Here is a 25,087-nt window from a genome sequence, read left to right as displayed (position 1 = left end):
TGTGTCCCTCAGCCCCCACTATGACCACTACAGTCTCACTACAGAAAAAATAACTGGTTTCTGGTTCATAGCACAAACACTTTACTGTTGATCACAACTGCATATAAGGTCCTGAATGACCATTACTGCCCACCTCTGAGTATACTGCTGCTCTTCAGAGGATTATGCTTATTTCATGAGTAATGCAACAATCAATCTATCACCCTCTTTTACACTGGCCACTGATAAAAAAAAAAAAAAACCTTTTATAAATTAGCCCCAATATATTTCAACAACAAAAATAAAAAAAATTAGAAACCTATCCACACTGGATTTTTTTTTTCACAACAGCCTACAGAAACACACTGGGAAATCAGACAATACCACTGCTTTAACAAATATGACAGCCCTTCCTAGATACTGGCTACTGAAGTAACAATATGTGTCAAGCATAACTTTCTGTTACCATCTTTTTCTGCTCTTTACCGCCTTCATTTTAACCCCTCTTTTTTTGATTTCGTGTACATGTATACAGCTATCAAAGTCTTCTTCATATGGACTGTAGAATTATTTCCTGAATCTGCACTCATATCACTTACTGCTTCTACACTGTATGGTTTAGTATATACCATTTCTAAGCTTAAGGCCTTTAAGCCACTGGTTGTGTCTGAAAAGGGTCCCTGGACCAGTATACTCTACCGGTTTCCAAATGTTCAATAGATTTCATTATTAATATATATCATTTTTGGGGAGGAAGAAACAAAAAGGAACACCACACAAAAGGAAGCAACCTACTTATACGAAGCAGCTCACTAGTCCTATGGTAGGCTACAGTAAACTTCCTATCAGTTATACTACCATGAAAATTTATTCCAGAAGAGAAGAGGTGGTTAAAAGCATCAGTTCAACATGTATTACCTGCTGCAGAAACATCTTTAAGAACTGCATTCTCTGTAACAAACACACAGCATCCACATCAGTGAGTACACACGTACACAAATTACAGAGATGACACCACACTTTCATGCATGAAGTAAAAGCAAGCTAAATGGGAAAAACATTCACTGGCATCTAAATTTGATGCCCTCATTTCTTCTCTGACTTGTGGAAAAAAAGAGGAATGACTTGGACAAACAAGATGGTGAACAATGGGGAGGGCACGATAAAAAAAAAAAAGATGTGAAAAAAGCATTACAGGTATAATTAGTAATAAATTATTTGCATTTTTGACTCTGTAGATGGTGGTCATCAAACTCCACATTCTTATCTATGGGAAACTACAAGCTCCATTATTTTCCATTTGCCAAGAGTACTCAACTTACCTTGACACTACATAATTATACCAATTAGGCTGCTTGTTGTTGCAATATAAACTCAAGATGGCAGAAAGACAAGACTGAACATGGTTTTCTTCTGTTTGCCTGAGTAACAAAGCACCATGCAATCATCTGACCTCTGCTATTCATCCCAGATTTCAATACAATACCTTCTTCCACGGTATTCACATAAACAAATTTGACAGTCACCTCCATGTAAACAAAACATAATAAAAATAAGATGCGCAATATTTGAGCAAATTAGCTGCAACTCAATACAGCAAAGAAGTGGTAATGTATCCCACCTCATATCTAAGAGGAGAAAAAAAAACATACAAATGTAATTGGCTAAAATATGACCAACAGTTACAAAGAAAAACTGCAGTACTCAAGCTGACAGTTTCTGTGGTTCACAGAAATAACAAAAAAGTTACGTTTTTTTTTTTTATATTTTTAACTGTACCTCTTTTTCAGTAGAGAGTCACAATATCGCGCCAACAATTCAGGAGATTTGCTGGACGATTGAGCCATTCTTGTCACTGCATTATTATTTATGAAACGACCACAGGCCTAAAAAGAACCAAAGAATGAAAGACCTGTTTGTAGTACTTAAGTCTATATACATCTATAAAACTTCAAGTGACATATTCTAGTGTAGAGCAATCCACCTTATAACCTATTATTAAGAGAAAAAAAAAAACTCACCTTATCCAATGCAGCTACAAAACCGGCATCATTGTTGAATGCAGACATTACTAGTGCATTATACTTTTTATGAACATCTAAAATAGTCTGTACATACATTTTAGGATCCTGAAAATAGAAAATAAAAGTTGTAACACCACATCTCTGTTCTGTAAATATTAACTCTAAAAACAATGCAAATGATTACAACAAAAACAACAGAACAGAAAGAACTTAAAAAAACAAAAAAAAAACAGTAGTATATCTACTACAAAATATCTGAGGGCAGCTTCTTGTTTTCTTCCATACTAACTTTAAGATGCACCAATCTGGGAACACACTGTGAAACTGCACACACAGTATATCCTAAACGAAGGTCCTAGATAAAGGGTTTGATAAAAACCTGCATATATTACACCATGCAAATACTTGTATTTACATTCATGATGTATTGAACATTTTCTACACTCAATGTATGTCATCACATCCTTGGCATGTTATCAAAAAGAAAACTGAAAACCATGGCTAAATAAGAATAGCTGGGGTTCCGGTACACAGATGTACAATGTTAATCACATTTTCAAAAAATCTAAGAAAACTTGAATAATTGTGTACAAAGCAAACAAATGAGAAAATAACAGAGTCATTCCTTAACCTTAATTACAGACAGTTTTCACTGTATTTCCTTCCCTGTAATACTATTCTATACATATAAAACAGAAAAAAATGCTCACACTGCAAAAATAAACTGTTTTTAAAGACAATACCAGTAAATGACCACCTAATAGCTGCCTTGATAAACACTGACAATTATAGCAGGATGGTGCAAGAAAGTTGCACAGTTCTTCTAATTAGGTGCTATAAACTGGTGTTAGTCATAAAATCTACTTAGTTATTTCCTGAAAACATTGGGAGACAGTTACATCTGCTTTAAGACATAACAAGGTTGCATGTCTACACTTCTAAGGCTTCCAAAAAAGAAAATACAGTTGGCCAAGTAAACTTAGCATAATAGTAGATGCTCTAAAAGATCACTGTTGCAACAGCATAAGCTATTTGGTTTATATCCTGCCAATAATATGACTACCGTCCAGCTTTCAAAGCTTCAGGATACCCTAAATGGCTTGGGGTGCAAGAACAGCCATATAAAATGGGCAGTTTGGGCGCCAAAAGCATCAAGAGCTTTCTTGCCTCAAGAAGGGACGCTACAGCCCTAAAAGGAAACATGGTAAGAAAAGAAAATCCAATATAAAAATATATATGGAACTATACACAGAAGGGTATATACATCTACAATCTGGCAGGAGATTAAATACAAAAGAAGGGGGAGGAAGGTGGGGATGAAGTGATCAATTAGAACATCTACTTTTATGCTAGGTTTAGTTACACAACTGTACTATGTCCAACACTGGATCACTTCTGCAGAAGCCTACATTATTTTTGGTAGATTTACATAGGTTAGGAATATATAAGAGGAGGTGGAATTTATTCAATAATCCAGGAGCCCCTGGAGAATGGTGCAAATAAAGTTTGTTGAAACCACTTTAGACATAAAAAAATCTCATAAATTTTCAAGAACCAGAGACATCCGAGCTTTAAAAAGGTCCTGGGCTCATATTATGGCACTTAATGTATAAAATTTTCTAGTAGCAGGATTTTTAGACTCCTTTAGTACCTGCTGCATGTCCTCAGAAAATACGTGCAAAATGGGTTTCAAGACCGTCATTTAGTTGGGACTTCCAAGATGGCTGCACACTGAGTTAAAGTACAGTTGTGTACACTTACCATAAATGTAGATGTTCAAGTGCATTCACTGTTGCAGTCATTACACATCTGGGTAATCCTGCTGACAGGTTGCCCTCAGTCGGCCTGAATTCCAACGTCCTGGGTCCTGCGTCGGCTGCTGTCGCCCCTTCCCTGACGTCAGGGGTATAAAAGAAGCAGCCAATGCCATTTTCTTTAGTTTTTCTTGCCCCAGATGGCAGGTGCCCCCTAAAAGGGTAGCCAAAATTTATATATATATATATATATATATATATATATATATATATATATATATATATGTATATATATATAAATACATGCATCAATATAAACTTTACCTTTATCTACAAGCAAATACACCACATAGGTTGTATAAATCAGAGAAGGAAAGATAGGTTCCATCAGAAGAAAGGGGGATGGCGGGTGGGTAACCTGGACTGCAACAGTGAATACACTTGAACATCTACATTTATGGTAAGTGTACACAACTGTACTATGTTCTTCGTGTTTCACTGCTGCAGTCATTACATTTGGGTAGAGTCCCAAAGCTACGGTTGGGAGACTGGAGCTAAACAGCATTAGGAGCGGCTATGAGGCCCAGCAGAACTGCAGTAGCAAAGCCTGCCCTGGATTTAGAGTAGAGTGGCAGATGATAGTGCTTTGTAAAGGTGTGCAATGAACTCCAAGTAACAGCCTCTAAAATGTCCTTGGTTGGTACTCCCCTGAGAAAGGCTGCTGAAGTGGCTGCAGCTCTGGTTGAATGTGGCCTAATGCCCTTAGGCACTGGCTTGCCATGGTGTAAGTAGCAGAAACTAATGCAGTGGCCCATCCACTTTGAAATAGTCTGCTTTGAGGTAGCCTTTCCTTGTGAACCTGCAGCATATGTCACTAGTAATTGTTCTGTCTTTCTGAAAACTTTGGTTCTGTCCAAGTAGAATCTAAGCTGTCCGTGTACATCCAAAGAATGCAGAATTCTCTCCCCTTTGTTCTGTGGATTTGGATAAAAAGTTGGCAGATGAATAGTTTGGTTAAGAGCCACATTAGACACCACCTTAGGCATAAATGTTGGGTTTGTCCTCAGAGATAAAAGGTTCCACAGCCATGAGTGCCTGTAGCTCTGAAACTCATCTTGCAGAAGTTATTGCTAGGAGCAGAGCTGTTTTCCAAGATAAAAACTTTATATCAGCAGTAGCAGCTGGGTCAAAAGGAGGCAGGGTGAGTTTTTCCAACACATAATTCAGGTCCCATGCAGGCATTGGTGATCTCCTTGGAGGCAGCACTGCTTTAATAAGAGATGAGAAAAGATTGGTGGCTCTGTATTGTAATGAGCCGAAATGGTAGAGGCATGAATTTTAATAGATGAAAATGATAAGCCTTTGTCCAGCATCTCAGTTAAGTATTGCAAAATCTGAGGAATATTTGACACAGCTGTATCAGTTCCTTGTGCCTGGTGCCAAGCACAGAATCTCTTCTATTTTCCAGCGTAAGATTTTCTAGTACTAGGCCTTCTGGCTTCCAAAATGACATCCATCACGGCTTTACTGACAGGTGTGTTTTGTATGACTACATTATCCGCCATGCTGCCAGGTTTAAAGTCGTGAGTTGCCTGTGCTGGATCTGATTGTTTTGCTGGGACAGTAGATGAGGTATACGAGGCAAGGTCCAAGCCGGGCATTGAGAAAAAAGTTCCTTAGGATTGGATACCAGTACTGGCAGTATCATCTTTGGCTTCTCTTGTCTGACCTTTAGGAGTACTTTGGGGAGGAGGAGGCAGTGGAGGAAAGGCATATACTACTAAGTTATTCCAGTTGAAAGATAGGGCGTCCACTTTCCATGCTTGTCTGTGATAAGTCCTTGTGCAGAATCTTTTTAGTTGGTAGTTGTGAGGAGAGGCAAATAGATCTACATCCGGGCATCCCCATTTCCTTGTTATCATGCTGAAGACTTGTGGATCCAATTTCCACTCGTGGGGATCCATGAGGTTTCTGCTTAGTTCATCTGCCAGAGTATTTATCTTTCCTGGCAGGAATTGTGCCTACAGATGTACTTGGTAAGTCAATGCTGTGTCCCGCAAAGTCATGGCTAGTCTGCAAAGGGGGTAAGAATGAGTGCCTCCCTGCTTGTTTATATACCACATGACAGTGGTGTTGTCTGTCTTCATCAGTAGTTGTCCCGGATGAAGAAGGTCCGTGAAGGCTGTTAGGGCATTCTGAACAGCTAGCATCTCTTTTTGATTGATATGCAGATTCATTTGGTTTGTGGACCATGTGCCTTGAATACATCTTTCTGCCATGTGGGCCCCCAGGCATAATCTGATGCATCCGTTGTTAATGTCTGCCTGGCTGGGGGTAAAGTAAACGGCTGTCCCTTGTTCTGGTGACAAGCCTTCGCCCACCATCGAAACTCCTGCTGCAGGCAGGGAATGAGGGTAATTATTGTTTCCAGGCTGTGGCAATGTTGAGGCCAAACACTTTTTAGGTACCATTGAAGTTTCCTCATATGCAGTCTCGCATATGGAATTAGTAGAATGCAGGATGCCATGAAGCCCAAAGCCTGCAGAATTTTTCTTGCACATAACTGGGCCTTTTTTGCCAACAGTTTGAAATATGTAGTCAGTTGCCTTTGTTTGTCTGGCGTGAGATAAGCCATCTGGGCAGTTGTATTTAAGCTTGCACCCAGGAATATTATCTCTTGAGAGGGTACTAGTTTTGATTTATTTTCGTTGACTGTGTACCCTAGGCCTGGTAGAAATCTCTTTACAAACGCCAGATGCTGTAGTAGAATGTCCTTGTTCTCTGCTTGAATGAGGCAGTCCTCTGTCTGCAAAATGCAATTACTGGTGCCAGGCACTTTGTGAAAACTCTGGGCGCAGTAGATAAGCCAAAGGGCAGCGCAGAGAATTGGTAGTGCATTGAGCCAGTTTTGAATCTGAGGTATCTTCTGCATGATTGTTTGATTGGGACATGCAGGTATGCCTCTTTTAGGTCTAAAGTCCAAGCCTTCTTGCCCAGCATGGGCAGAAGCTGCTGTAGAGTCAACATTTTGAATTTTGGTATATCCAGATATGTGTTTAGAATAGATGGGTCCAATATTGGTCTCCAGGTCTTGTCCTTGCTTGGTACCAAGAACAGTCTTGAGTAAAATCCTTGTCCCTGCTCCTGCTCTGGCACTTGTTGAATGGCCCTCATGTCCATGAGGGATAAGACTTGTTTTTGTGCCTCTGCCCATTGATGTTTTGGCAGGTCTGGCCAGCCATTTGCCCTTGGCAGGGTATGGAAGTGAAACTTGTAGCCTTGTGACACTATGTCTAGGACCCATTTGTCCTGGGTTATGTGCCAGTTTTGAGAAAAAAGTGCTAGTTTTTCCCCTAAAGGTGCTGCCAGAAGATAAGTGCTTGGTGCAGGCAGGAGGGAAGTCAATGGGACTGTTTCCTGTATGGCTGTGATTTGTCTTCTCCACTTTTGGAGGTAGAAGCACCCCATTGTTTAGATCTGTATGATCCTTGGGGCTGGGATCTGCCTCTTGGGCGTCTGTATCTGCCCCTTTGTGGTCTGTCTGACACTGGAAAAAAGAAGTTATGTACTCAACATAACGTTCCATCTGAGTAGGTAACCATTTGTCAGCAACCTATGGGTATCGGATCCGAGCCGGCATCTTTATTCAGCTAAGATCCAAGCTCCTCCCCCTTACCTATAACCCCCTGCCATCCCTCTCTGTCCTCAGATCAAGTTTGCTTTAGCATTATAGAATACTACAACCAAAGGATCAACTAAACATCCTAACCCGATGTCATCTGGCACAGGAAGCACAAAGATCCTAAAAAGGACTAACTACAGATTAGGGGGACGGAGGGAGGGTTGGTTGCTGACAAATGAAGTTACCTACTCAGATGGAACGTTATGGTGAGTACATAACTTCTTTATCTGAAGTAGTTAACTTCATTTGTTCATCAACCTGTGAGACAGAGTCCCCAGCTACCAAAAACCTTGGGAGGTCCTCTTGGAAGAATATTCCGGAGCACTGCAGAGCCAAAGGACGCCCTCCCTCTGGAAATTATATCCAGCTTGTAATGGGTAATAAAAGTATGGGATGAAGCCCAAGTGGCTGCTGAACAAATGCCATCCAAGGACACACTGGACCAAAAGGCAGCAGAAGCGGAAACCGATCGAGTAGAATGGACGTGAACTCGGACAGGTTCTGGTCGGCCAGAACTCTCATATGCAAGAAGTATACATTGTGAAATCCATCTGGACAATGTAGCTTTTGACACAGGTTTACCCAAAAAGGGTTTAGCAAAGGATACAAGGAGTTGCTCAGATTTCCTATGTTCAGCAGTCCTGTGTAAATAAAACCTCAATTGTCTGTGCACGTCCAAAGAATGTAATTTGTATTCACCTTTGTTGTGATAATTTGGGAAAAAAAATGGTAAACTGATAGACTGATTAATGTTGGACTCAGAGGCAACTTTAGGCAAGAAGGAGGGATTGGTCCTGAGGGGAAACTCTATCTTTATGAAAGACCAGATATGGAGGTTTGGCGCAAAGGGCTTGAAGCTCCGAAACCCTTCTAGCCGAAGTGATAGCAATGAGAAAGGCCGTTTTCCAAGATAAATATTTTAGATCCACCGAAGCTGCAGGTTCAAACGGAGGTCCAGTAAGAGCCTGGAGAACAAGAGTTAAATCCCACGGAGGAACTGCATCCTTAACAGGAGGCCCTAACAGGAAGGTACCTTTTACGAAAGTCTTACAGATCTTGGAAGAAGCTAAAGAACCGGGATCACTTCCCACATGAAAGTGCGAAACTGCTGCTAACTGGACTTTGACGCTGGAGGAGCTGGCACCTTGATCAAATAAGTATGACAAAAAAATCTAATACAGCTGGTATCAGGGCTGTAAAGGGATCCAAATTTCTATGTTCTGCCAGATCGACATTTCCATTTGCTCTTATAGACCTTTCTAGTAGAAGGTTTGTGAGCGCCTACTAAAATAGCTTTAACGGAAGAGGGGATAACGGGAGTCCTAGCTATGATTGGAACTGGATCAACCAAGCTGTGAGCTTGAGGTTGTCCAGGCTTGGGGTTGTCAACCTCAAGGGGTGAGATATCAGATCCAGAGTGGGATCCAAAATCCATGGAGGATTGACAAGATGAGACCATAGGCAAGGGAACCATGTTTGACGAGGCCAGAATGGGGCTATGAGGATCACTCTGCTACCCAACCGACGAGCTTTCTGCAAGAATTTATCATGAGAGGAAGAGGTGGATAAGCATAAAGTAGACCGGATATGGACTAGAGCGTCTCTGGGGGATTCCCCTGGTGGGGGAAGTAGAGCGAAGTACTCGCTGCACTTTGCGTTCAAAGGCGACGCGAATAGATCGCAGCAGGGTTGACCCCACTTGAGGAAGATTTGCTTCGCTACTCTCGGGTTCAGAGACCACTCGTAAGGTGAGAGGATGGTTCGACTCAGCCTGTCTGCCAAAATGTTCGACCAACCTGGAATGTGCGTTGCTGTGAGAAAGCGGTTGGTGGCGATCGCCCATTCCCAAACTCTCATGGCCTCTTGACATAGCGGATAGGATCTGGTTCTCCCCTGTTTGTTGATATACCAGACTACTGACATGTTGTCTGATTGAATCGCAATTGTCCCTAAGGGAAGAAGGGCCTGGAGTGCTTGCAACGCTAAAAGCACCGCCCTCATCGGTGTTGATGTGCAACAAGGTCTCAGAGTGGGTCAACGTGCCTCGGACGGTTCTGCCCATGCAGTGCCCCCCCACCCAAGGTGAGAAGCATCTGTGGTCACTGTGGCTTGGGGTGGCGCCATAGAGAAGGGGCGCCCTTCCTGGAGATCCGAGGACTGGATCCACCAGAGTAGGGATTTCTTGCAAACCTTGCTGAGGGAGATAGATGCACTTAGCGGATGTTGCAGGATGGACCACTGAACCTGCAAGGTCCATTGTAGGACCCTCATGTTTAGACGAGCTAGAGGTGACAGACTGATGGGTGCAGCCATGGAACCTAGCGCCCTCAGGATCAATTCTGCTGGAGGAGCCGGGGATTGTAGGAGGGCCAGCACGTGGAGTGTCAAAGTTCGAAGCCTGTCTGGAGTTAGGAAGGCCCTCAAAAGGTTTGTGTCTAGCCTGGCCCCTACGAAATCCAAGGTTTGAGTTGGTTGAAGGGAGGATTTCTTGAGATTGATTGAGATTCCCAGATGAGAGGCCAAGTGAAGGAAGTAGTTCCTGGCTGAACAGAGTAGATGCCTGGTGGGGGCGGTCAGGAGCTAGTAGTCTAGGTACGGAAAGACCTGTATTCCCTGAAGCCTCAAGTGGGCTGCTACAACTGCCATCACTTTGGTGAACACCCTGGAGGCTGTGGTGAGACTAAAGGGAAAGACCCTGAACTCATAGTGGCTGGCTCCCAGCCGGAAGTGGAGAAACCTTCTGGATCGTCTGCCCATCAAAATGTGGTAGTACGCATCCTTGAGGTCTATAGAGCACATCCAGTTGTTCTCCTGCAGGAGTGGGAGAATGGATTGAATGGTGACCATCTGGAACTTTTCTTTGGCAACTGACAGGTTTAGAGTGGACAAGTCGAGAATTGGTCTTAAGTCCCCTGTCTTTTTTGGCACCAGAAAGAACCTGGAGTAGACGCCTGATCCGGATTGATCTTGGGGGACGGGCTGGATTGCTCTTTTTTCTAGCAGCTGCTTTATTTCTCTGGCTGCTGCCTCCCTTTGACTGGGTGGGACATCGGGGAGGCTCCAGGAGCTGAGAGGGTGATTCAGAAAGGGAATAGTGTAACCTCTGGATATGATTCGAAGCACCCAGCGATCCGTTGTAATGGACTCCCAAACTGCTAGGTGCCTCGAGAAATGCCCCCCGACTGCATCCAGAGTGGAGCAGTCGGGTAACCCCTCAGGGCTGCTGCGCGGGCCGATCCGAAAAAGGTTCTCTCGACCCGAAATTCTTCGGTCCCCCTCTGGCTCTGGGCCGGCGTCCACCCTGTCATCCTCTGCCTCTGAAGGACAAGGGGTCCGGAGCGAAACGGGACTGTTGGGATTTCCAGGACCACATCTTATTTTGTCCCCTTTGGTTCCTGGAGAAAGACCTCTGGGGAGCCAAGAAGCGGATCCCGACGGCAGACATCTTCCCGTCTTTCTCGCTCTGGACCAGTGTGTCGAGGACAGTCTTAGCAAACAGCAAAGAGCCGTCAAAAGGGGCATTGGCGAAGGACATCTTGAAGGGTTCCACAAAGTCGCAGAGACGGAGCCAAGCATGCCGCCGTAAGACAATGCCCGCTCCACTAGCTCTAGTGGCTCCTTCCGTGGCATGGGAAAGAAGCCACATAGAAGTGTTCGAAATGGACTTGAGTGGCCATTCGAGCTGAGAATGTTTTCTTATCCTCGGCCGACATGGACTCTGGGGGCGACCCCACGTATTCTTTGATGAGATGCTGCTGGAGTCGTATCACATGTGTCATATAGTTCAGCGACCTTACTGAGAAGGTGGCTGAAGCCAACATCCGCTTCCCTATGCGGTCCATCGTCCGAGACTCCTTGGGAGGGTGGACCGAGGAACTCTCCTGGGCTAGTTCTTTCTTGGTGGCAGCCACCACCAACATGGCATCTACCGGAGCACCCTTGCTCCAGACCGTCCTGTGGGTGGACTGAGAATTTTGTCTGGTCTCTTTGGAATGGGCTCCACAGTGTCCAGTTCCTTCCATGCCCTGGTAGTGATCAGATCTACCAGGGGATCGGCAGGAGGGGACACCCAAGAGGTAGATGGGTCTGCGGCAAACGCCTCCAGAAACCCAGACTCATCGGAGGAAGGTTTTTGGGCTGACCACCCCCCTCTAATATGAAGCATTTCCATAATGTCTCCGAAGGAGACATTCTTGGGGGGGGGGTGACCTTGGGGAACCTTCCCCTTCCTCTAAGTCTGTATCCTCTGTAAGGGACTCGGGTGAGTCCAAGTGCCTCCTCTTGCACTTACGTTTGTAAGGAACCTCCTCGGGGGGAGGGGGGCTGTCCGAGGATGCCTCACCACCCACATTCTGTTCCTCTAAGGGAACTATCTGGGACGTAGGCGCAGGCTGTCCCTGGGGCCAGGTGATGGAAGGTAGGCCAGTCTGAGAGGGAGTGATGGGTGGAACTGCGGCAGGAGCCTGGGGTCTCGAGTCCCTCGACAAGACCCTCTCCACAACATCAAACGCCAAAGGAGAACTGCTCTCTCTAGGATCCGAGAGCAGTCCCTTCGGATCAGAGGCGTGGACCGGAGCCGGTGCCGATGCAATCAGAGCCGAAGACACACTGACACCTCCGGATCCGAAGCTCAGCTCACGGCTCTTAGAGCTCGGATCCGAAAATGGACTCAACAAACTCGAGGGTGCGGACGGAGCTGAAGTAGGGTGTACTATCGACACTGAGCCTCCCCCGGCTCCGATGCTGCCTGGATCCGACGGCTCCGAACCCCGGTAGTGAGTCAGAGAAGGAGCAATCAGGGCGAAAAATGGGGTCGAGCTACCCCCCGGGGGGGGGGGAGGCAGGAGCACTCCCATCTGCAGTTGGGCCTGGAGAAACCTACGCATCATCCGGTCCATATCTGCATCGGACAAACTTCAGGTCGATCTAGGCGAGGCCACCGAGGCTGGCCTGGAGTGCCGCCTCGAAGGCAACCAGGTCTCCTCCTCCGAGGAAAAGCGAGGTGAATGGAGCCGGGAAGGAGAAGGCCCGGACGTCCTAGGAGAAGCTAACTGTTTAGCTGGCGGAGCTGAAGAGGAAGCTTCAGCCCGCCATTTGTGGTGCTTCTCCTTATTTTTCTCCCTCCTAGATTCCCTCTCCTCCTGAGCCACGGTGGGAGGGTGAGTCCCGGCCAGGGGAGCAGGGCTGGAAGGCGGGACCGTTCCGGTCGCAGCTGGTGCCGCCGAGGGAGAAGAGAACGAAGCCGAGTCCGGGGGCAGAAGTCCCACCAGAATCAGCTTCGACCTCCTGTCCCTCAAAGCCCTGGGGTTGAAGGCTGCACAAATTGTGCAGCCCGAAAAGAGATAGTCAACTCCAAGGCAGATAACACACCGAGTGTGGCCATCCGCTGGGGATAGATTATGGCCACACTCGGTGCATTTGTAAAAGAAATCTTTAGGGGCCTCCGCCATGGTAATACGATAGGCCCAACCCGCACACACGGGGAGGGGGAAGACTAAACTAACTAACAAAAGTAAAATTTACCAACAAGATTAGCAATTTAACAGAAAAGTGGAAACACTCACTCGTCTATAGATTAAACTAAAAAATTAGGTCAAAAAAGGTCATTTTTGTAAAACTCACAAAACCCTACGCTTGGAAACTCATTCTAGATGCTTGAATAAGCCTCGGCAAACGAGATCTGAGGACAGAGAGGGATGGCAGGGGGGTTAGGGTAAGGGGGGGGAGCTTGGAGCTCGGATCTTAGCTGAATAAAGCTGCTGGCTCTGATCCGATACCCACAGTTTGATGAACAAATGAAGTTAACTACTTCAGATAGACCAATTTTTTTGTAGGCCAGTGTCTGCTAAATCTTGGTGGCTGTATCTGTAAAAAATCCTTAACCATTTGCATAGATTTAGCTTTGTCCTCCATTTTCTTTAACACCTCTTCTGCTTTAACACCAAACAAGGTATCATGCTGTAATGGAGCATCTAATAATTTTGCTTTGACTTGGTCAGGCAGATTTTGTTCCTTTAACCAAGCATTTCTCCTGATGACAGAACCCATAACAGCGGCCCCTGCAGGAGGCCTACAAAGAATCAAAACCACATTGCAATGTATGCTTTCCAACTTGCTCAGCTGCATGCAACAAATCCTGCATTTCTAAGTTTTCTGCACATTCAGAATTTATCAACATTTTCTGTTTAAGCAGTGACATAATATATTGCTGATATCTGAGCATATGAAACTGACAATTTAAAGCCCTTATAGCCAAGGTAGCAGAAGTGTAAATCGTCTTCCCCCATCTGTCCAATGCCCTAGAATCCCTGTCTGAGGGGGTAGGGTTTTTTGCAGTGGATGACTTGACCCCTTTGGGACCCTGAGAGATAGTTTCTGGGTCAGCAGCTGGGTTTTTGAAAAGGAATTTATGAGAGTCGGGAACCCTGTAGTACCTGTCCAACTTAACAGGAGCTGGAGGTAAGGAGTCAGGGGTCAGACTGGACTCTGAAAATACATCTACAATGTCTAACACAGCTGGAATAGCTAGGGGCCTGTGTTGTGGGAATAAAAGGAAGTCTCTGAGCCTTTCCTTAGATTCTGAATAATCTTGGCTCTCCCAGTGGAAATGTTCCCTCATGGTATGCAAGGTTTCTCCAAAAGAGTAATCCTCAGGAGGAGAGGCTGAAGGGATAGATTCTTCAGCATCAGAATCTTCATAGGGAGGAAGACAGTATTCCTGATCAGAAAAGGAATCAGATGAAATTAAAATCTGATCTGAATATTCATATTCTGTCTCTTGCCTAGGCCTTTTATCAGGAGGAGGATGGGAACCCCTGATCAAAGTAATTAAGTCTTTGACCATTATGAGCATCTGTTTTTTGTGCATGGATGCCTGGCCATGAGGCTGTTGTAGTTGTTTCTTTGTCTTTAAAGGTGCTTTAGTCTTTGCCTTTGAAGCTGGAGTCGCTTTAATGTATAATTGAGTAGGTCTGAAAACACCCTCAGAAGCTGATGCCTGCTCAGCGGCTCCGGACCCATCTGAGGGAATAGTCTCTGAAGGTCCAATACCTTGAGCTTCCAGCAGCCTAGCCGACTCCACGTGGGAGTCTGTAGCAGCCTGCGGGTCCAAAGTAGCGGGTGTCAGTGACTGCGAAGGCGCCTCACTGGGAACCGGCGACTGGCTTAGAGGAAGCCTCGTCGGTTTTGGACCTCGGATGCCTGTCCTTATCTTTTTCTTTGCGTTTCTTGGGAATTCCGGTAGTCAGATGGCTATCCAATGGCATCGTGTAATTAAATCTTCTGCCAAAATAGCGAAATGCAAAATCGTACCCACGCTTAATAGTGCGTTGGTTAAATCTAGCACAAAACTGACAACTAGCAACGTCGTGGTCAGGGCCTAGGCAAGGAATGCAGTAAGAATGAAAGCCCTTATGAGGTATTTGCTTCCCACATGAAATACAATTATTAAGTTTTTCTGACATCGGTCTGGGGCAAGAAAAAAGGTTTCCCCAATGGGGTACTTAGCTTTTAATGACGGCTTCAGATCTGAAATTCGAACACGAAAATCTCAGGAGTCGGCCAACCGGCATTTGCGAACTGCTTCTGCTTCGGGCACCGTGCGGCAAGAAAGACTGAAGAAAATGGCGCCGGCTGCATCTTTTATATCCCTGGCGCACAGACATCAGGGAAGAGGCGACAGCAACTGACGCTGGACCTAGACTTTGGAATTCAGGCCGACTGAGGGTAGCCTGCCAGCAGGATAACCCAAGTGTAATGACTGCAACAGTGAAACACGAAGAACATCTTTTATTCTTAAGAAACAAAAACGTCAATATTTGAAAATGTAGACTGCTTTTTGTCTTAAGTTAATTGGTTTTAGGAGGGTTGTTTGTTCTATTTGAGGGCTTTCAAAAAAAGGTAAGTAAGATGTGGCACAGGTGCAAATGGGTATGACAAGAAGCAACTGTGTAAAAGACCAACCTGCCAAACAGTATAAGCATGGAACACAAAAGTTGGAACTAGACATTTAACAAAAAAGCAGTTGTACATAAAAGGTGGTAATAATATCTACATAAGAATATGATGCTTTCTGTAATGCCTTTCAATCTGAATGGTTTTATACAAATATAAAAAAGAAAGAATAGTGAATTATACTAAAAATGTAGAGTGCAAATAGCTATACTACAGGAGACGCACCTGGAAAGAACTGAACATGTGAATTTGATAAAGATAGGTTTTCAGGATGGTTATTCAGCAGAATATTTGGGGCAAAGGAAAAGAGTAGTACTTGTGTATTGATTGCAAGATGGCTCCAACAGTGATAAAAAGAGGGGAAAAAGATGATAATGGAAGACGCAAAGTACCAAGGGGCTACTGGCTAGAGAGGAGGATTACACTGGCATGCATTTACATTCCACCTAAAACTGCTACAATGGAGCTTACGAAACCTCTGGAAGAAATCAGCTTTCACCAAGGAATATTACTTATAAGTGGAGATTGGAATTTGTTTGCAACAGTGAAGATGTGTCTGGAGGGCCTAAATATAACAAAGGAAGGTAGATTTTTGAAGCAATTTATGAAAATGTTTGGCATGGAAGATGTGAATTCAGTACTAGGAGTTCAGAGTGAATTTATACATTGCTCACTGAGATACAAAAACTGGGCTAGGGTAGACAGATTTTATCTCTCACAGGAAAATCTGCATTTAATTGAAGGTCTTGAAACACACCCAATAACTATTAAAGATCATGCACCAATAATAACTAATAAATGCAAGAGAGTGAAATAAAAATGAGACACTACAACTTTCCCACCTATCAGTTGAAAAGCAAGGAATTTAAGGAATGGATTTTGGAATTAATAAAGGAGCTACTAGAGAAGATGGAATTTTCTTCTGAAAATATAGCTAGAGTGGGATATTTTAAAGTGGAGTTTAAAACTAGGGTGAAAATAAGAGAGAGGAAGATATGGTTAAGAAGTAACGAGAAATATTTAGAGGAATTGACAAAATGTTAAAGTCTTGCAAAATAGGGGGAATCTCAAATAAAAAAAAAGGAATAATTGCAGATTGCTAAACAAAAAATACGGGATTACCTCAATAAGATGCACAAGTTTAGAAAGATTGTTGTTAAACAACTTTTTTTTTTTTTTTTTTTATAATTCTAGAGCACAAAAACTTTTAGCACAATGACTCAGGCAACAGAATGTGGAAAGGGCTGTCACCAATCTTAGGGGAGACTATAACAAGGAAGATGACAAAAGATCCTGTAGAAGAATTAGAAATATTTCGGAAATTGTATGAAAGTTTGCATAAAGCAGAGAAATGTGGAAACCAAGAAAAGGTACAAATGGAAATGTTTATGGAAGAATTAAATATGCCAAGGTTAGAAATAGATGAGGCTCAATTACTAACAGTTAGGATAGGAAGAGATGGGATAAAAATGGCTATGTATAGCCAATCTACAGGAAAGTCCCCAGGAAAAGAGGATATTCCTGTGAAAATCTGGAAACTAGGAGGGGAAAAAACGGATAAAGATCTGGAAGATTTTGTTCACCAGTATTTTAAGAGGAGAAGTACCAACATCCTAGAAGAAGGCGGTGGTAATGGCAATGCCTACAGAGGGTAAAGATCCATTGGATCCAACTTCATACAGGCCCAATTCAATACTAAACCATGATTAAAGTGTTTGTGTCTATAATGTCTAAATGAATGGCAAAAGTGATACCAACATTGATAGATATGGATCAGTGTGTTTTTTGGAGGGGAGGAAAATATCTGACAATATTAACAAAACACTGATGATCCAAAGGGAACCAGAATGGAAGAAAATACAAATTTTATTGGTGGGTCTTGATGCAGAGAAAGCATTTGACAGAGCAGACCGGAACTTCTTGAGCAGGGCAATGGAAGCATTTCCTTTCCCTGATACAATTATAAGGTTGATTAGAAGTACATATGAGGGACCGGAGGTGAAAATTAAAGTGGGTGGGGTCCTCCCTGATAAAGTAAAGTTGTGTACAATTACCATAAATGTAGATGTTCGAGTGTATTCACTGTTGCAGTCATCACCTGTGGGTTATCCCTGCTGTGGTAACCCTCAGCCAGCCCGAATATCAGTCTCAATTTTTTTTTGCGCCGGCTGCAGTCGCCTGTAGTCTGACGTCAGGTCGTCAGTGCTATAAAGCAAGGCAGCCGATGTCATTAGATCCGTATTTCTTGCCCTAACCCATGAGAAGCACAAGGAAATAAGGTAAGGTGGTCCTGGTGGCTAAAAGCCACCTTGGGAAGCTCATGTCCCCCTAGGGAAAGAGGATATAAGGGGATGGAGGGAGGGAAACCAAAACTGCAACAGTGAATATATTCTAACATCTACATTTATGGTAAGTGTACACAACTGTACTATGTTCTTCGTGTTTCACTTTTGCAGTCATCACCTGTGGGAGATTTCCCAAAGCTGAGGAGAGGGGTGGAAAAAGGTTGGAGCCCTAGGCATGGGTCAGCAAGCTCTCCAGAACTGCAAAGGCAAACCCTGCCCTAGACTTAGGAAGAAAAAAAAAGTGGATGGTAATGCTTTGTAAGGGTATGGGCAGAGGTCCAGGTGGCAACTTCCAAGATGTCCCTGGTGAGGACTCCTCTGAGGAAGGCTATGGAGGTGAAGCCTGCCCTAGTGCAATGGGTACGAATAGACTTGGGGGGGGGGGGGTTCCCAAGTAGTCGGTAGCAGAAATGGATACAGTGTGAAATCCATTTGGAAATGGTTTGCTTGGAAATGGGCTTCCCCTCTGCCCTGGTGCAAAGCTGACAGCCAGCTGGTCTGTTTTTCTGAAGAGTTTAGTATGGTCCACACAGTATCAGAATTGTCTGTGCACGTCTAGCGAGTGCAAAATTCTTTCCCCCTTATTTTGAGGGTTGGGAAAGAAGGTGGGTAAGGTGTATGGCCTGGTTGAGGGTCACATCAGATACCACCTTGGGAATAAAGGAGGGGTTAGTCCTCAAGGAGATCCTGTCTGCATGGAAAATGATGAAGGGCTCAACAGCCATGAGTGCCTCAAGTTCTGAAACCCTTCTGGCTGAGGTGATAACTAATAAGAAGGCAGTCTTCCAACCAAAAGTATTTCAATTCTGTTGAAGCAGCAGGTTCGAAAGAAGGTACGGTTAGTTTTTCTAAAACATAATTCAAGTCCCAGGATGGCATGGGAGGCCTTCTGGGGCTGATATTAGAAGCCCCTCTGAGGAACTGTTTAATCAAAGGATGGGAGAAGAGGGGTAGGTCTGAATCACAATGGGGTGAAATGGCTGAGACATGGATTTTAATAGAAGAGAAAGGGAGGCCACTTTTGAGTAACTTGGCTAGGTAATCCAAGATAAGAGGGATGGAAGGATGGGGGGTACTGGCTCCACTGGACTGGCTCCAGGAGCAGAATCTTTTCCATTTCCCAGTGTAAGATTTTCTGGTGCTGGGCCTTATGGCCTCTGTGATCGTGTCTAGGACCGGTTTGCTTAACAAGGACTCCTTATTAGCTTAAGTATAAGCCATGCTGAAAAACTGAGTGTCTGCAAGTCTGGGTACAGTATCTCCCCCCCCCCCCACCCGGGGTCAAGAGGTCTAAGATCAGGGGAAGCTGCTTGGGGGGCTTTAAAGTTAGGCTGTGCAGTAAGGGGTACTAATGCTGTCTGGGCCTATCTGGAGCAGTGAAGATGGCATTTCGTCTCTCCTCCCTTATTTTGATCAGTACTTTGGGAATAAGAGGTGAGGAGGGAACACGTACACAAAGAGGGAGTTCCAGGGGAAGGTTAAGGCATCCATCTTCTACGCTAGGAGATGATACTCCCTGGTACAAAACTTTTGCAGCTGGTGGTTGAGGTGCCAGGCAAAGAGATCCACCTCTGGAATCCCCCACTCCTGAGTGACTTCCAGAAAGATTTCCCTGTGGAGCTACCATTTGTGGAGGTCCAGTAAGTTTCAGCTTAGGTGGTCTGCCAGGGTGTTGCTGACCTCTGGTAGGTATTGGGCAACTAGGTGCAGACCCATGGAGGTGGCTGTCAGACAGAAGTTCATGGCTAGCTTACACAGGGGGTAAGAGTGGGCCCCCCCCCAGTTTGTTGATATACCACATTACTGTGGTGTTGTCTGTTTTTATAAGGAGAACCCCTGGCCTGAAATGGGTTTGAAGGATGTCAGAACCTTTTGTACTGCCATCATTTCTTTCTGACTGATGTGTAAAGGAAGATGCTGGGCATCCCAAAGACCTTAGGTGCACCTGCCTGCTAGGTGAGCGCCCCAAGCAATGTTTGAGGCATCGGTGGTGATGGCCTGGCCGGTAGGGTGGAGGATGAAGGGAAGACCCTTGTTCTTGGCACAGGCTTCTGCCCACAAGAGAAACTCGGCCCTTATACATAGGATCAAAGGGATAGAGGTCTCCTGAGGCTGAGAGTACCGACACCAAAGGGTCTTTAGATACCACTAAGCTTTCCTCATGTAAAGCCTGGCCAGAGGGATTAGAAGGATGCAAAATGCCATGTACCCCAGGACTTGCAGAAACTTCTTCTCGGTGAGGTGATTTCTGGAAGCCAGGTGGGTAAAGTGGAGAGGCAGGAAGCTCTGCTTTTCTGGGGACAGGAAGGCCATTCGGGATGCTGTGTCTAGCAGAGCCAAGAAAATGATCTTCCTGGTGGGAGTTTGCTTTGATTTCTTCTCGTTGATGGTGAACCCTGGGGAAGTTAAGAGGTTTTTGACAAAGAGAAGGTCCTGGAGCAGCTTTTCTTTACACACTCCCTGAATGAAGTAGTCGTCCAAGTAAGGGTAAATTTGTATATTTCTCTGCCTGCAAAATGCTATGGCCGGGGCTGAGCATTTGGTGAATACTCTGGGTGCAGTAGATAAGCCAAAGGGCAGCACAGAGAACTGAAAGTGTTGTGATCCTGCTTTGAAGCACAGGAATTTCCGGAAGGATTCCCTTATGGGAATGTGGAGGTAGGCATCTTTTAGGTCTAGAGTCACTAGCCAGGCATTTTTTGTCAGCAGAGGCAGCAGTTGCTGCAAAGTTAGCATTCTGAATCTGGGGGCCACCAGGGAGGTGTTCAGAATAGTTAGATCCAGGATGGTGTGCCAAGTGTACTCTTCTCTGGGAACAAGAATAGTCTGGAATAAAAGCTTTTGCCGGTTTGTTCCGAGGGCACAGGCTCTACTGCCCCCTGGGATATGAAAGTTTGGACCTGTTTCAATGCCTCTGCCCACTGATTTGGAGTTAAGTCTGGGTACCCTCTTGGAATAGGGAGTTCGCTGAAGGAGAATGTATAGCCCTGAAAGATTATCTTTAAGACCCATTGGTCCTTTTTTACAGAAAGCCAATTTTCTTTGAAGAGGGAGAGCCTTCCTCCTATCTTTTGGTGAGTGAAGGGAGGGGGAGTCATTGGGAGTTTTTGCAAAGAAGGGTGGCTTAGAACTCCCTGCCTTTGGGGTGGAAGTGGTCCACTGTTTGATTCTCTGCCGGCCCTGGGATAGGGGCCTGGATGGTCTGCCCCTGCAGGGCTTACCTTGGCCCTGTCTGCTAGGTGCAGGGAAGGACCAGTGCTTAGCGGGAAAGTTCCTGCTGAACCTGGGAGGTTGAGCCTGAAAGAAATATTTTACTGTTTGCATAGATTTTGCTTCGTCTTCCACCTTTTTAAGCACCTCTTCTGCTTTTACTCCAAACAAGCGGTCCTTATCCAAGGGTGTATCAATAAGTTTAGACTTGACATGATCAGGGAGAGGTTGTTCCCTCAGCCATGCATGTCTTCTAATGACAGATCCTAACACTACCGCCCTGCTAGAGGCTTCTAGGGCGTCATAGCCACAGTGTAATGAGTGTTTGGCCACTTGACAAACAGAGTGCAGTAAATCTGCTAACTCTTTTGAATTGGCACAGTCAGGAAACGTAAAAAAACAAGAAGTTATGTACTCACCATAATGTTCGATGTATGTAGTCCATCTCGCCTCACATTCTTACCCGTGGGTTCAGAGCCGAATATCGGCTCCGACTCTGCCGATTTTACTAGCTCGAAGTCTCTCACTGGCAGGGCTAAGTGGGTATCCCATGGTGCACTGTTCCATAACCCCAGATCTAGTTTGCTGCGAAAATCATTTGTACTCCATACACACATCACATCCATATAAAGAATAAACTAATCAAGGGGACTCTGTGGATGACAACCTAAACTCCAAATCCTCCAGGAAGAGGGAAGGTGGGAGGGTAAGTAAGAATGTGAGGCGAGATGGACTACATACATCGAACGTTATGGTGACTACATAACTTCTTGATGTTATGTAGTCCTATCTCGCCTACATTCTTGCCAGTGGGACAGCGTCCCTAGCACCTACATCCTGGGTGGCTCATAGGAAAATACTCCTGAGAACTGTGGAGCCAAAGGAAGACCTGCCCCTGGATACCACGTCCAATTTGTAATGAGAAACAAAAGTGTGAGGAGAAGCCCAAGTAGCTGCAGCACATATATCATCCATTGGCAATCTAGCTTGATAGGCTGTGGATGTAGAAACAGCCCGAGTAGAATGTGCCTTGACTGGAATTGGCAGATTTTTACCTCCTGCTTGAGAGATGAAAGAGATACAGCTAGCTATCCATCTAGACAGCGTGACCTTGGATACTGGAGAACCCATTCGTTTTTCCGAAAAGGAGACAAAGAGTTGGTCAGATTTCTGGATATCTTTTGTCCGGTGTAGATAGAAGCGTAACTGTCTATGTACATCCAATTGATGAAATCTAAATTCTGCCTTGTTAGAAATGTGGGGGAAGAAAACAGGCAAAAAATGGACTGATTCATGTTAGACATGGAAGCCACTTTAGGAAGGAACGAGGGGTTTGGTCTAAGAGAGACCCTATTTTTATGGAAGATTAAATATAGGGGTTTGATGGAGAGGGCTTGCATTTCAGAAACCCGCCTCAATGAAGTGACTGCTGTTAAGAATGCTGTTTTCCATGTCAAGAATTTTAACTCTCAGGTAGCTGCAGGCTCAAATGGTGGTAGAGTAAGGGCTTGTAGAACAAAATTGAGATCCCAGGGCATGACGGGTTCGGACACTGGGGGACGAAGCAACAGAGTACCTTTAAGGAATGCTTTGCATAGTCTGTGTGCCATGAGACTAGCTCATTCACTACGTGGAAATTAGATATCGCTGCCAGCTGAACTTTGATGGTGGCTGATGCGAACCCCTGATAGAACAGCATAGACAAGAACTCCAGAGCTGAATCTACTGGAGCTGTGTAAGGATCAATGCCTCTAGTATGTGCCCAGATAGAGAACCTTTTGCATTTACTAGAATAAATCTTTCTAGTGGATGGTTTATGAAAGGATGATAACATATGGACCACTTCCAGTGAAACTTTATGATGTCTGACTAACGATGGAAGTGCAGTAGCCAGGCTGTCAACCAGAGGGTCATCAGGGAGGGGTTGAACTGTCCCGACATGTGTGTCAGTAAATCTGGTAGAGGGGTCCAGAATCCAAGGAGTGTCCACAATGTATGGTTGAAGAAAGGGGAACCAGACCTGATGAGGCCGGTGTGGAGCAATCAGAATCATTCTGCTTCTCAAGGATTGCGCCTTCTGAATCACCCTTGACATCAAGGGAAATGGAGGGAAGGCATAAAGCAGACTGGAGGGCCAATCATGAACCAGAGCGTCCCTGGGTGACCCTCCCTGTGGGGGGATCAGTGTGAAGTAGTTGCTGCATTTTGCAATGAGAGGGCTGGCAAAAAGGTCGCAGCAAGGCTGACCCCATCTGCTGAAGATTCGCTCTGCAACCAGGCAATTCAGGGACCACTCGTAAGGCATCAGGATAGCTCTGCTTAGCCTGTCCACTATCACATTGGACTTCCCCGAAATGTGCGTTGTCACCAGAAACCGTTGGTAAGCTATTGCCCAATGCCACACTCGCATAGCCTCTCTGCACAGAGGGTAAGACCGTGTTCCCCCTTGCTTGTTGAGATACCACACAACTGATATATTGTGAGTGTATCGCAATTGTCCCTAGAGGAAGAACCTTCTGAAGTGCCTGCAATGCAAGAAGCACTGCTCTCATCTCCAGGATGTTTATATGCAAATGTATCTCGTGTTCCTGTCATGTACCTTGGACTGTCCTGCCAAGATAATGCCCCCCCCCCCCAATCTGGGAGGCGTCCGTGGTCACCGTAGCAATAGGGACAGGTGGAACGAAGGGCCTTCCCCCGTTCAAATTGTTGGTGCACAGCCACCAATGGAGGTCCTGCTTGCACCTGTCCGTGAGTAAGATGGGATGAGATAGTGGGAGTCTTTGGAGGGACCATTGAACAAAGAGGAGCCATTGAAGACGTCTCGTGTGTAATCTCACTAGAGGGACCAACATGATAGTTGCTGCCATGACCCCTAGGAGTTGGAGAACCAGTCTTGCCTTCGCTTGTCTCAGGGTCATCAGCATGTGTATTTGTTGGTGTAATGCTGTGATCCTTTCTTGTGGTAAGAATGCTCGCATTCGAATGGCGTCGAAGTCTGCTCCTATAAAGGTGACATGCTGCGTGAGCAATAAGGCAGATTTTTCCCAATTTATTGTTATGCCCAACTGGTGACATAGATTGATGGTAGCATCCCTGATTTGAACTAGTTGATGCCTGGTGGGGGCGGTTAGGAGCCAGTCTTTCAGGTACGGAAACACCTGGAATCCCTGACGTCTCAAGTGAGCCGTCACCACCGCCATACATTTGGTGAACACCCTGGGGGATGTGGTGAAACCAAAGGGCAGGGCTCGAAACTGGAAGTGACTGGCTCCCAGCCGGAAGCGTAGGTGACTCCTCTGTCCATTTTGATATGGTAGTAAGCATCCTTGAGGTCGACGGAGCACATCCATACCTCCTCTCCCAACAATGGGTGAATCGATTGTAGTGTGACCATATGGAACTTGGACGTGTGTACGTGATTGTTGAGTTTGCTGCGATCTAGTATGGGTCTCAGGTCCCCTGTTCTTTTCGGCACCAAAAAGAATCTTGAGTAAATCCCTAATCCAATTTGGTCTGAGGGGACACGTTGGTTAGCTCCTTTTTCTAGTAGCTGTGAGACCTCTGAGGCTGCTTGACTGGGTGGTACGTCCGGGATTTTTCTGATTGGCGGGGGTACTGAACAGAATGGAATGAGGTAACCTCCGGAAATTATCCGTAATACCCAATCGGTCCTGGGTAATTCTTTCCCAGGCTTCCGGGTATAAGGAAATTCGACCCCCGACTGGCTCCGGATAATCGCAGTCGGGCACACACTCAGGAATGAGAGTATGGAGAACCACGGAAGGAGTCACGGTCTCCTGAATTGTGGGGGCCCCCTCTGCCGCTAGGACGTCTCCCTGAATAACCTCCCCTCCCTCTGGAGGGGGGTTCACCTTGTGCAGCAGGAAAAAACCTCTGTGATTTCTTGAGCCACCCCGCCCCCCCCCCCGCTGGGCCTTGGGATAAGGCCTAGAAGGAAGGGAAAAATGGACCCCTATGACAGACAGGGTCTTTCCCTCTTGCTCGCACCTGATGAGGATGTCTTTCACTTTGGTCCCAAACAAGGAGGAACCATCAAAGGGGGAGTCAGTGAAGGAAGACTTGAAGGCCTCCGCAAAGTGACACAGGCGCAGCCAGACATGCCTCCTAAGGGCAACC

The 25,087-nt window shown here is 45.4% G+C and overlaps 1 protein-coding gene across 2 annotated transcripts in view; it reads right to left on the bottom strand.

Moving 5' to 3' along the window:
- Positions 1–25,087, bottom strand: part of CUL1 (cullin 1) — a 3,347,782-nt gene that overhangs the window by 1,934,262 nt on the left and 1,388,433 nt on the right. For both annotated transcript variants that reach the window (XM_044064870.1, XM_044064871.1), the window contains exons 10-11: positions 2,001–2,108; positions 1,759–1,865 (exon numbers count right to left, since the gene is read on the bottom strand). In XM_044064870.1, coding sequence (XP_043920805.1) covers positions 1,759–1,865; positions 2,001–2,108 — 215 coding nt within the window. The remainder of the gene's footprint in view (positions 1–1,758; positions 1,866–2,000; positions 2,109–25,087) is intronic.

Source organism: Protopterus annectens, chromosome 3.part0, assembly GCF_019279795.1.
Source record: "Protopterus annectens isolate FY-2018-M chromosome 3.part0, PAN1.0, whole genome shotgun sequence".
NCBI classification, from domain to species: domain Eukaryota; kingdom Metazoa; phylum Chordata; order Ceratodontiformes; family Protopteridae; genus Protopterus; species Protopterus annectens.
This window is presented reverse-complemented; position numbering and strand designations above follow the sequence as displayed.